Raw genomic sequence first — 12,275 nt, forward strand, 5'->3', positions numbered from 1 at the left:
ACTTATCAAATCCAGATGGGAAGGCGCTTAGCGAAACAGCACGGCCTTCTTCTGTTTATCCCTTTAAAACGTACATGAGGATTAAACAAACAACAATCCTAATGTGTAGGGTAATTCTTAAATCGAGAATATATTTATTGGTATCGGCTAGCCGCTTCAGCGCCGTCATATAGCACCGTCGGTGGCTTTGGCTAAAATCCATCCTTGTTTTCATTTGCAAAAGGTATTCAAAGAATGTTATTTTAGTACTTTTGATGACTAAAACGCTCTACACAAGTAGGCTCTACCCCTGTGTTTGTTACAGACAAAGGCCTTCCACTAAAACCTTTGGGTGATTAATGATAATAAACCAGTCAAAAACTCCAAAGTGATTTTCTAACACTGGGTAAAAGAGTTCATTAGTTGAGGGGAAAAAGCAACTCTACAGAAACACAGATGGAAACCATTGGAAATGAGCAAGATGTTCTGCATTCTGCATCTCTGACTAAAGGTTGATATGGAAAAGAGTTCAAGCTAGAGCTTCTTTCCATAAATAGCACACACACTCTTTGTCTTTTTCTTCGCCCCCACCTCCAAGTGTTGACTGGAACGAAGACCAATGGAGCTACAACAGAAAGAATTCCTTTCTTCAGGCGGTGAAACTGTAAACCTGACAGCGGTGGCAATCTGAAAGTCCCGACCTTCACCTTTGAACTCTGACCCCTCTTCTCATTCTTGACCTTTATGTCTTATGGGCCTTCTGTTATTACCACTTTTCACACAGCTCCAAAGTGTGGTTTCCTCATGAATGCCCCAAGACGAGATGACTTCCCCAAAGATCTGAGGACGGGGACTGAGTTTAGCCAACAAAGCTCACCTTACATTTAATGTGCTGCTCACTAGCGACCTCAGGTTATGGTGAAACCATTTGGGGGGTTGGTGCAAAAAGATTTCAACTGATGTTCCTTGAACTAAATATTCATTTGATATATAAAGAATAACCCACAAACCTGTTGGCATTAAGCTTGTTAACTAAAATGCTATTGAATAACAACCTCATATGCTAATAAGCCATCTGTTCAGCAAGCGAAGCTACATTTGACATTTGAATTTTGAGTATACTTTTTTAAACTTTTAAGTTTAAAAAGCACCAAAAAAAGACACCGAAAGAACCTTAAACTGCACCAGTTTGTATTTTTATATCAACAAACTGCTTCAAAAATATTAGAGACTTGCAGCAAGTTAGCTTAGGAACAGGGAATGTTCACAACTTTCCACTAAATTCTTAATAGTTTTTTTTCCCCACTGTGATTATTCCTATCACCTTTGTCTCAAACAGAGTGAACAGGCAACTCTGTTAAGGGAAAAAAAGATAAACCGACTGTATTCTACCTGCGCCAACCTTCATACAGTAAAGTTAGCAACTAGCTAGGTAGCACAGGTAGCATGCTGAAGACTTGGACGTGCTCACCATTTGTGTTGACTGGAAACAAACATGAATTATTGCTAATCTAATCTTGTGTGTTCAGCTTGTTTTGTTGCCCCCGTGTGGTGGCACACTTCAGAACTTCACATTTAAATAGACTTTACATCGCATGCACGTTCTCTTTTGCTGCCAAACTATCTTAATTTATGTATAAACTGTCTTAATACATGACATGCTGATGCTAATAAGGGATTTGTAAGGCAGTTATTGGAGACAGTGCACAATACCTGAAATGTATTCATATATAAATGATTAACTGCGAAATATGAATATTATATTAATCCTGATGTTTTATTCACAAATGTATCACAGATATGGAATGAATGCAAAACATCAAGATGCTTTTTTTTTTCTTCTTTTTTCGCCCTAATGTTTATTAATGCCGTGTCTTCCAGGTGCTGTTACACCTGCATTGCTATGCAAGCATATAGGGCTGACACTTCCCAGATTACCAGTGACGGTGTGTCTGGGCAGGTCTCTACAAGTGTTCAGTTGACTTTCCATTCGGGTCCACCCTAAGGCTAATAGGTCACGAGGTTCGGGTCAAGATGAATCCTTTACTGCCGACAACCTCTCTAATTGCCTCTAACCGCTATTTGTCTACCTGATAGTGAAAAGATGTGGGGATTGTTGTGTTAGATTCCCCCTCTAATTTATACCAGGCTACCATTATTAGGTGTAATACAGTGAAAACAGAACCGAATACAATAATCTTAGCGATTAAAAGCCTTAAATTTGACAAACGAGATAATTAGTTTACACTAAACTTGGCATGTCGCTGCTAGCACTCAATCAAAAAAAGTATTTCCCATTTGGCATGTGTCAAGTGTCAAGTTTCAGGAAGTGTACCAGTACCCTTGAGGATCGCTTACAAGACTGTGGTTCCTCTCTGTCAGTTTTGAGAGAGATGATTAAATCCAGCCTGCAGCATCAAAATGACTTCAGCCCAACGCTCTCTTAACCCAAAAAAAAAAAAGAAAAAAGAAAAAACTTGCTTGACTCCACCTCTGTCAACAAAAATGACCCAGATCTGAATGCAGCTTTTATTGCAGTGACCTAAGTTGAGTTCAGTTAGCAACCAGCATTTATAGGCAACATAAACAATATGAGACCCTTCTAAAACCAACTTTATCTGCTTTTTCCAACAATTACATCTTGTTTTCTGCCCGATCAGGCACCACAACCAATTCACACCATGACCAGGCTTTCCGAGTGCCCTGAGAAGACAGAAGAAGCCACCTGTTCACCTCAAAGCCCCGTGTCACAGCCCCACAGCAGTCAGAAGACCACCACCCATGCTTAAAGTGCTAATAATACATATAGGCCAGACCCGAGCCCGGCTGCATGACCTCTTAACACCGTGGGACAAAAGAGCGACGCCGTACAGTCACTGCTGCTGAACTTTGGTTGATACTTAAGAAACAGAGTGCGCAAAGATACTTTTACGATCAAATTTTGGGACCGTTGCCGAGAAGCATGAGGAGAATTTGCAGAATGCAATTAGGGAAATAGACTGTTCGATTGAGCCTGAGGACAGGGCCCTTTGGAGTCCTTAAGGCGGCTCCACCCTACCACTTCAGAGGAGCTTACAGCCACTCCCTCTAATGAAATTTATGCTCATCCTTCTCATCCCTTCCAGGAAAAAAAAAAAGAAAAAGTGTTTTTAAAACTTTCAAAGAGGGACTCCTGACAACTTTTTTTTGTAATCCTTCCCATGCAAAGTCATTAAGATTGCAAATAAATGAAACCTTCACTGCAGCTCATCCATACGCACACCACAGACCACAGATGGAAAAAAACTGCCCTTTTTTCTTTAACAACCTCAAAGGAGACTTTCAAAAGTACTTTTTCTTTAATACTCTGACAAGTCCACATTTTCCAGACCGAGCTGAATATATTAAGGACACCAACAAAAGAGGAGGGGCGGACATCAGTGATCCACCAGAACCAGAAGAGAGGAGGGGGGGGAAACTTTTCAGCGCTGCGCTCCTGCACAGTTTATCCACAGATCCACGCAGCGGCATCTTACCTGAACTTGCTTGCGACGTGACAAAAAGCAGAATCACCGCTAAAGTGATTAGGGCGTCCCTTATCCTCCATTTAACTTTCCATCTTATATGCGTATCCATGACCGACACAGACGTCCACGGCAAGTGGATTTCAACTTGGAGCAACTAATTAGACGCGCGACAACTTGTGGTCAGGACAAAACAAGGAAAAACTAAAAGCCAAAAGTCCCAGAGAAAGAGAAAAAAGGGGGAGGGGGGGTGTATCGTTATTTCTCAAGCAGCCATAAGTTTGTTATTGCGGGTTCCTCCAGCTGGTTGACGGATGGGCGCCGTCTCTCCCGCACTGCTCCTCTCCTCTCTGCGCTCTCTGAACTGTCCTGCACCGCTGCGCCTCCGAGCTCAAGTGTTGCCCCCTCTTCCAGTCGTCACGTAGAGCCCCTTCAAGTCAACGGGGCAACGCACAAAAAAGAAAAGACTCTTCCCCCCCGAGGCTGTCACTCACTGCGCGGACAGGAGACTCAGGCAAATCAGAGGAGCGCATACACCAGGGCCGGCCCTGTTATTGGCCGGGGGTGGGAGAGGAAAAGTTGAGGGGAAAGTTTCACGCCTACAATCCCTGCGCTCGGAATCCTTTTACATGGAGTCCGCTATTTCCACGGGAGAGGGTCAGAGCGGGAAAAGCAAACTGCCTTTGAGGCAAATCACGAACAAAGACAAGGACTTTAATCTGCCAAAGGTTTTTTTCTTTTGATTCTCAAAGCTGGATCTAATAGTTAAGGATTGTGTTGCACCGCAGTACTAATCTCTCCATAATTTGCCAGATGACAGTTACTGACAATACTTTAGAGCTCTGTTGACTATTTTTAGTCTTTGATTAAATGCATATTAAATCAGATAATATGTACTTTATTCTATGGCAAGACAAGAAGCCTCTGGGCACTGAGGGTTTAAATGATGAATTGACACAAGAGGTCACTTTATGCCTGTTAATTTTCAAATATTAAACTTATAACTGCTATCTGCACATTAAATTGTGTAAACTGGCCCCTCCCCTGAGCCCATAGGACCCAAAGCCCCCCCAACAACACATACCACAGGACACCCTCAGGTTCATGTCCTGATGACTCACAACTGTTGTATATTAGGTCATAATGTTTTGGCCATACTTCAAATACGTTTAGAGAATGTGTACTTTCTTCTAAGGCAAGATCTGTGACCTTTCAGTGATCAACACATAAGGTAATTTTATACCATATGTTTGTATATGTTCGTTTAATTTCACACATCAGGCCTGTGCCAGTGTTTAGTTCTGTTCTGTTCAAAGATACTGCAAACTTATTAAAGTTTAAGTATTGGAGTAATCTGCCTCTAAATTTCCTCTTTTGAAATGCTTAAAACGAACACTGCCTGTTACTCAACGTTTTGTCTTCTTAAGTGGGCTTATAGTGTCATAGTGTCATCTGTTTTACAGCCTCAATTATCTTAATTATATTATGCTCACACAACTCATAACCCACAAGTAAGGTTGTTCTTTTTTTTTCAAATCACCACAAAAAAAGTACATTCATGACTTTCAGAGTCAGAGCAAGGTTAGTTTATATTTTCTTTGTTGCACCCAATTAAAAGTTCTGTAAAAAATAAATAAATAAAAAAAAGTGTAGTACTGTAAATGGGCCTGGAGTTGTTTCAACCCAGCTATTAGAGGCACTTTGGATGAAAGTTTTAGCTTTAAATGATCACATTAAAGTTTCAGAATAGCTTTGCATCTTCATGGTTTCCATAAAACATGACACTGCAATCAAATGAACAGCATACGTATTAAAAATGTTGCTCTATCTACCTTGTATAAACAATATTGTAGATTGAAGGAGGAGTGTATTGAGGAAGCCTCCTTTACTGCTGCGACCTAATTATGAAAAAGACACTGCAGTGATAGCACATTTGCAGTACTTCATAAATGCATTTATACAGTATATACGCACACCGACATTAAAGCCAAAGCCAAAAGGGTTTAGTAACAACTAAAAAAGAAAACATGAAAAACAGCACAAGGCATTGATCTGACATCCAAATTCACTAGACCAAACTGTTCAAGCATCTGTGAGATCCACTGGAACAAGCCTGATCCACAAAGGCCCCTCCCCTCAACCCATAGGACCCAAAGGCCCCTACTAATAACATTCTGTTTCCAAACACCACAGGACACCCTCAGAAGGTCCATGTCCTTTCTCTGGTGAGTCACAACTATATTGGAGGCACAAGGGAGACCTACACAATATTAGGAAGATTGTCATAACGTTGTGCATGATCGGTGTATATCATTTCATTGATCTACAGAAAGCTTCATACGCAAACTCTTTCCACCGTCGTCTCAAGATCAAAAATGGCAGCTGTCTTTTATAAGCCGTCATATGGCTGCTCCAGTGGGGGGGGACCGGCTTCCATTAACTGCCCAGTAAAAGTTGGTTTTAAAGACAGTGAACAAATAGAAATGAAGCTGTGGCGACAGCTAAGACCATGTCACATTGTAAAGGATGAGTCTGAACGTGGATGCAGAGACTGCACGTGGACATGTAGGCGTCAGTGCTGCAGACTGTACGTATGCTGCCAATGCTGCAGAGTAGCAGCTCTAATAATGTTGACGGTTAAAAGATTTGAAAGTTTCAAGTTCGGAGCTTCAACATCTGTAAAATGATTAGTCCATATGTGCATGTGTGTTATCTAGCGCACAGCCAGGGACTCCTTCTGCAGACCATAAGAAAGAGGGCACACCTGGAATTCTCTTTCAGATGTCATCCGTGTACAGACTGTAATATTTTCAGTTTTACCTCAAATAACCCCTCGTAGCACATGTGAAAACCTGCTTGGATTTAAAGACACTTTGCGTTCAGTTTTATGTGGTTTGTATTGAACAGGGGTTAAAGCATCAAGAGCACACCAGCAGCTGACCACTTAGCCATGTAACAGTTACGTGGTCAGATGTATGGGTCAAATCGTTGCCCGAGGCCTGTATTTAGGGTGGCTTTATGTCAGCACCATACTAATCTGAAAGCTCACAAAGTACTCCTGTACAAGACCTTCATTTGTTCCCTTTAATTTGTCTCCTGACCAGGAACATGTTGATTTATCTCAACCTGGAGCACTGATGGTTGTGCTACATTTGAGCTGACTTTAATTTTTTTTGACATATAAATCCCTTCGGGACAAGAGATAAGATACACAGGAAGTTGGAGGAAGTTGGAATTTAGTGCTCAAGTGTTTCTGTTTCTCTTTTTTTTTTCTTTTTTTTTGTATTTTCCACTTCATTTGTTGTCAGATTGGACATGAAAACAAAGGGAAACTTTTCGTCGTCCATCTTTTTTATGCTCCTGCACTGTTAAAGCAACAACCGGACATTGTGAGACTATGACAGAAACAAGCAAGAAATTCCAAACTCTTGCTTGCTCTTATTAGTTATCCCAATAAACACACACTATATGTTAAACTTAGCCTAGTTGTAACATTAGTTAAAACATCCAGTGACTGTCAGCTGAACCAACTGATGAAGCTAGCTCACAACTGTATGACCCACTCAAAGTACTACAACAGAGAAAGCTTTGACCCTTGACTAAATGCAGTTTGATGATTATGTAAAGTGGTAAATTCCTAAGTTAACCTAGGCTATAGCATGTTTTTCAAACTGTATACACTACTGTAAATCCTTACTCGTAGAAATGTCTATCTATTTAAGCTGTCAGACATAAAGGCTTCAACAGGCATAGGCCACTCATGCAGGCAATGGTGCAGACTCTGGGTAGCATAAACCTAACCCTTTCATATCTAGATAAGGAGCAGGTACTCTTCCGCTGTGTCCACCATGTTTCTACTGTAGCCCAGAATGGAAAAAACAATTGAAAACCATAGATATGTCACTAATCTTATGTTCTTCTATGCACCTGGGTGTTAACCAATATGGGGTTTTGTCTATACTTGCGTCATCAGGCACTGCCAAGATGCCCAAGAAACACCGATAAATGGCCGATTGGAGAGGGATGTTCAGTTTGTTGCAATCTACAAACTCGCCACTAGGTGGCACTAAACTACACATATGGGTCCTTTAAAGTGAACGAACTCCAACGAGGAAGAAAAGTCATAACCACCATATGTTTTATGGCACCACTTTGGCTAAATTTAATCGAATCCAAGCTTAAACTTGAACATTGTTAATATCCTGTTTTTCTATATTATTAAAATGAAATAAATAAATAAAAATATATTGTGCCTTCTAATACGTTACATCTGCTTAAATGAATTATGTGTTGCTTTTTTCACGGTGACATCCAAAAGCACATGGAGGATTTTAGGAGTTATTTTTTTTACGGGGTGTGAAAGAAGCTTGCATCTGCACGTCTTCTTCCCGCTCAAGTTCCCTGTAAACCGCAGAATTTAATTCGTCAAGGACTTGTAAACTTTGTACACGCTGAATTACACATACTCAAACCTGCCGTTTAGAGCTTTTCAATCATTTCAGTCGCAAACCAGTAATTTTTCACCGACCCTTCTTCAAAACATGGCTCGTCAGTGTTGTGATTGAGACGAATTACAGAACAGAGTTGATTCTGTGGTTTCACTTTAATCACAGTTTCTATGAGAGCTACAGAGAGAGGGAAATTCAAATACAGCATGCCAGGAAACCAGATAAGCGGCGGATCCTGATACAGAGACGCTCCTGGCAGCTGCAAACTTCCAGTTTTTTCCAGACTGTAAGGAGTTTTACTCCACATCAAGAATTTGGGAGTAACAGTATAAGGATGTAGCTTCTTTTTTCTAAATGTTGTGCTCTCTCTGGCACAAATACAAGCCCAGGGGAAAAAGAGGTGACAAGTGTACATGCAAATTTGCTTTATTATTCATTTTCAAACCACAATCAAATTATAATTTGTTGTCTTTAATGTGAAACACAAATGCATGTCTTCAGGTCAAGTCACAGATGTGTTTGTAGAGTTGCATTATTTACTTGATTATCAAGACCTTTAAGAAAAAACTGCATGAAAAAAAGTTTCAAGTTTACTTTTTGGCTGCACCAGAATTAATTCCAGAAAATGAACCGTTTGGTTTCCCTGACAGATACACACTTTTGTTGTTATCATAGTTAAAGCCTTTCTGGCTCGGCGCACTGTGGCGAGAGACCATATTTTCCATTCCTCATTGTGTGACTCGTTCTCGTGCCAGATTTTTATCGTGGCGAACCTCCCCAAGAACACTGTGGGGGGAAAATTTTGCAGTGAGTCTAAAGAGAGAGAGAGACAGAGAAAAAAAAATCTTAAGCTTACATGATGATGACAAAACGGTCTGTCATCAGAGAAGAAAAACACCGGTTTTAATGAGTCATTCTCACCTGTCTGCTCAGACTTCCAGCTGCTGCTCAAGTCCTTTGACGAAGTGTATTGGAAAATATTTCCATGTAGAGATTTCCTCTTATAAAAGAGGCATGCCAAAAATTAGTGATGCCAAGTATGAATCAATCAAAGGGCACTGGGTGAATTAAATAGGATGAGATGCATGTACGGCCTTGTGTGACCTACCTAAAGATGCCAAAGAGTGTGAAACAGATAAGCTCCGGGAGCATCTTCATCTGTGAGGTAACACGGTGTTTAGCTGCCATGTGGCAAACTCTTGCGTTCTCCATGATGCTTGAGTTCAGAAAGGCTGCGACCTTCCTGTTAATACTGAGCTTGATCCAGCTTGTGCTATTCAAGAAATGTGGAACATCTGCTTACACTCTTCGAAAGTGTTGGAGAACATGACGATTCCAACCTAACCCGGTCACTTCTCAGTGTTAAGGTACCACCTAGTGAACGGGCGTCCAAACTAACACGGTCATCCCTCTCTCTTTCTCCATGTCAGCGACTCTGCGGATGTACGAAGGGACGAGGGGGGCATCGGAGCCACACCGCTGCTGTTCGCAAACAGCTGAGCGGGCGTTTGCAAACTGGGAAAAGAACAGAGATAGACCCAGCCTTTAAAACACAACAATGACCCGCATTATTGAACTGCACAATGGTTGTTTTAAACCGGTCTCGCCCCCACGGTCTCACACCGTTCTGCTGCTGCAAGAACTCATTAGCACAGGAAATCTAGGGCTGAAAATAGTCCACTTGCAAACACCTGAGTTTGAGTGACGTTTGCTAAACACTACAAGGGCCAGCTGTCTGAAATAATTTGTCTTTTATTTGAAATATTAAAGTGTTTTTTTTGGCAAAGATTTTAAACATTTACTTGATCGATTGAGTAAAAGGTCCTCGGGCTGAAAGCCATAGACAGGGAAATAAAAAAAAAAATTATATTATTATTGGCAACTGCATTCTCTCAATACTGTATAATCCACGCAATTTTTGGCACCTGGGTCTGGTCAAAAACTAGGCAAAATTTCTTGGAGTATCTGAGTGAATGAGTAAAAAATGAACGAATATTCGAGGTTTATTCTTATTTGTTTAGCCAATACTTTAGGTCAGGTCTCTTTTCAGGCCAAGGATCCCCAAACTGATGGATTATATGTGTTCTATATTAAACTCCGCGTAGAGCTATTTATGAATAGGCATTATTGTTATCATTTTGCATCCAATATTAAGCTATCCCTTATCCCTTTACTAAAATATGTTGGATTCATGTTAATGTGTATTTGAAGAAATTTAAATTTGTGGGGGGAAGACCTGTTAAAGACCTGTGCTTTAGGTCTATCAGCTGGGAGCTGGGTCCTGAGTCGTGGACAGTGTGTCCCTGCTAAATATGTTTTCAATTACATGTCAGTCAACTGTTTCAGTCACTCTCATTGGTCGGTGCCTCAATTGCATCACCTCAGAGTGGAGCTCTTCAGACATTTACAGTAGTCCAGGTAGAAGTGTATAAATGCTAAGGGTCTATCCATGGATTTTGACCTTCCATCAATGGCCATATGTCCGTTATCCATATATTCACTCTCCATGTCTATTTGAATCTGACATTTCTGAACTCATTCCACTACAGATGATCTGCACATGGAGCAGGACCGCAGATTGTAAGTTTAGCTTTGCTGCACATAACTTCATGGTGGAGACTGCAGATTACAAATCAAAAATGTCAATATTTTTTTACGCAGATGATGTTCCATTTTCCGCCAAGTTTTGTTTTAATGTTTATTTGGCAGCAAAACCCAAAATCCCCAATCCTATATGAATAAAGCCTCAAGCACTGATACGTGGAGAAGCTGACACTTTAAACAAGCGGGGTAAGAGAGCTGCCAAACATCAAGTCTATACGTGCTTTCTTCTCAAGTTTGAAGGGAAGAGTTGGAACAAATTAGGCTTTCTTTGATGTGCATGTTAATTAGATGAAGATCCTTACATCGTGAATGTAAAGCATGCGATCGTCGACATAATGTGCAAAGTTTCTACCAAATAAATAGTACTGCAACGCAACTACAAAAGCACACTTTATAAACTAATGTGTCCCACACTCTGTGCTCAGACTTAGATTCACACTCCTGTAAAGAAACCTAACCCTCCCTTAAATAAAAACCTTTCGACCAAAGCAGCGGGCATAAAAAGCGCCGAACTTGTCGCCTGTCATCTAAGAAATTAACTAACCATGTCTCCTTCTCCACCCCTGTGAGTCCGAGCTCCGCCCTGTCGGCTGTTTGTAGTGGTGGCTGTAATTATGGAAGGCGGTTTATGCCCATGCATTTTAATAAGACCCATTTGTTATGTTCTCTCTCTCACTTGCGTGCCGCTAAAGGCGCCTCGTCGCGTAATTGCAAAGGTCTGAGGAGTGACAACGCGCAGACAAGTTTACCGGTCCATGTCCATGTAATGAGGCCTTTGTGGAGGCTGTGAACAGGAGGAGGACTTCATTACAGACACAGCTGTATTATGTTTAATTAAAAATAATTACTACATTCATGCTGAAACAGAACAGGGATTTACTGTTTTCAGGATAAAACCCTGTCCAAGATGCTGAGTGTTTTCTGAAATCCTGGGCCCTCCAAAGTTTAAAAAATACTGGAGAATGAAACCCTTGCTTTGTAATGTAAATCAGTTTTAATCAGGCTCCGAGCAAAATCATGCCTAAAAGTGGAAATAGGCATATTGACGTTCTAAGAGGCCGAAGTCAACCCCGAAGAATCTGAAAAATGCAGACCCATTTATATTTCACTCACTTCTTCTCCAGATCATTTTCCATTCTGTTCATTTGAGAAAAAGGTTGGGGCCCCCGGCGGCTCATCTGTGACTCACAGTAATCTTGAATCGGAGCTCAATACTGCACCTCAAATCAAAGTAACAGTTGACATGCTATTAGCACGATGAATGAAGCCCCAAAGGGACATTATTATCCTTTTCAACTCCACCTCAGTTTTCCTCACATATCTGCCTATGCCTTCCTGCCTTATTATATATATGATCAATGATCATTTTTTCTCTTTTCTTAACATCTGTCTTTAGCTGATATGGCAATGATGGACGACTCCTCTCAGCTAAATGGCGCTTCATTATAAGCTGATCAAACTAAACTTACTTTTAGGGCTTAAATGACTGATACAGTTAATTTTGTTATTCGCAACGTGAACGGGATAGAACATTTAGAGCCATGGATGACACAGATTTCTTTCAAATTACAGGGAAAGAAGATGCATTTTAAATGACTATGAGTGCAGTGGTATAGCGGGCTGCCCACTGATTGCAGGGTTGGCGGTTCAATCCCTGACCTCAAGTGTCCTTGGGCAAGACACCGGCCCTGAAATTGCTCCTGGTGGCAGATGTGAATGGTCACTCCATGAAAAGTGACAT

At 41.0% G+C, this 12,275-nt stretch overlaps 1 protein-coding gene and 1 long non-coding RNA gene across 3 annotated transcripts in view; both read right to left on the reverse strand.

Annotated features, from left to right (window-relative positions):
* Positions 1-3,953, reverse strand: part of col5a1 (procollagen, type V, alpha 1) — a 67,410-nt gene extending 63,457 nt beyond the window's left edge. For both annotated transcript variants that reach the window (XM_047570111.1, XM_047570110.1), the window contains exon 1: positions 3,495-3,953. In XM_047570111.1, the coding sequence (XP_047426067.1) occupies positions 3,495-3,594 (100 nt within the window). In that variant the 5' untranslated portion in view covers positions 3,595-3,953. The remainder of the gene's footprint in view (positions 1-3,494) is intronic.
* Positions 3,954-8,161: 4,208 nt separating this feature from the next.
* LOC124996944 lies at positions 8,162-9,333 on the reverse strand. Its single transcript, XR_007110905.1, has 3 exons — positions 9,039-9,333; positions 8,852-8,930; positions 8,162-8,743 (listed from the first exon to the last, which is right to left on the reverse strand). It is a non-coding gene; the product is annotated as an uncharacterized LOC124996944 (long non-coding RNA).
* Positions 9,334-12,275: the final 2,942 nt, after the last annotated feature.

Source organism: Mugil cephalus, chromosome 19 (assembly GCF_022458985.1).
Source record: "Mugil cephalus isolate CIBA_MC_2020 chromosome 19, CIBA_Mcephalus_1.1, whole genome shotgun sequence".
In the NCBI taxonomy this organism is placed as follows: domain Eukaryota; kingdom Metazoa; phylum Chordata; class Actinopteri; order Mugiliformes; family Mugilidae; genus Mugil; species Mugil cephalus.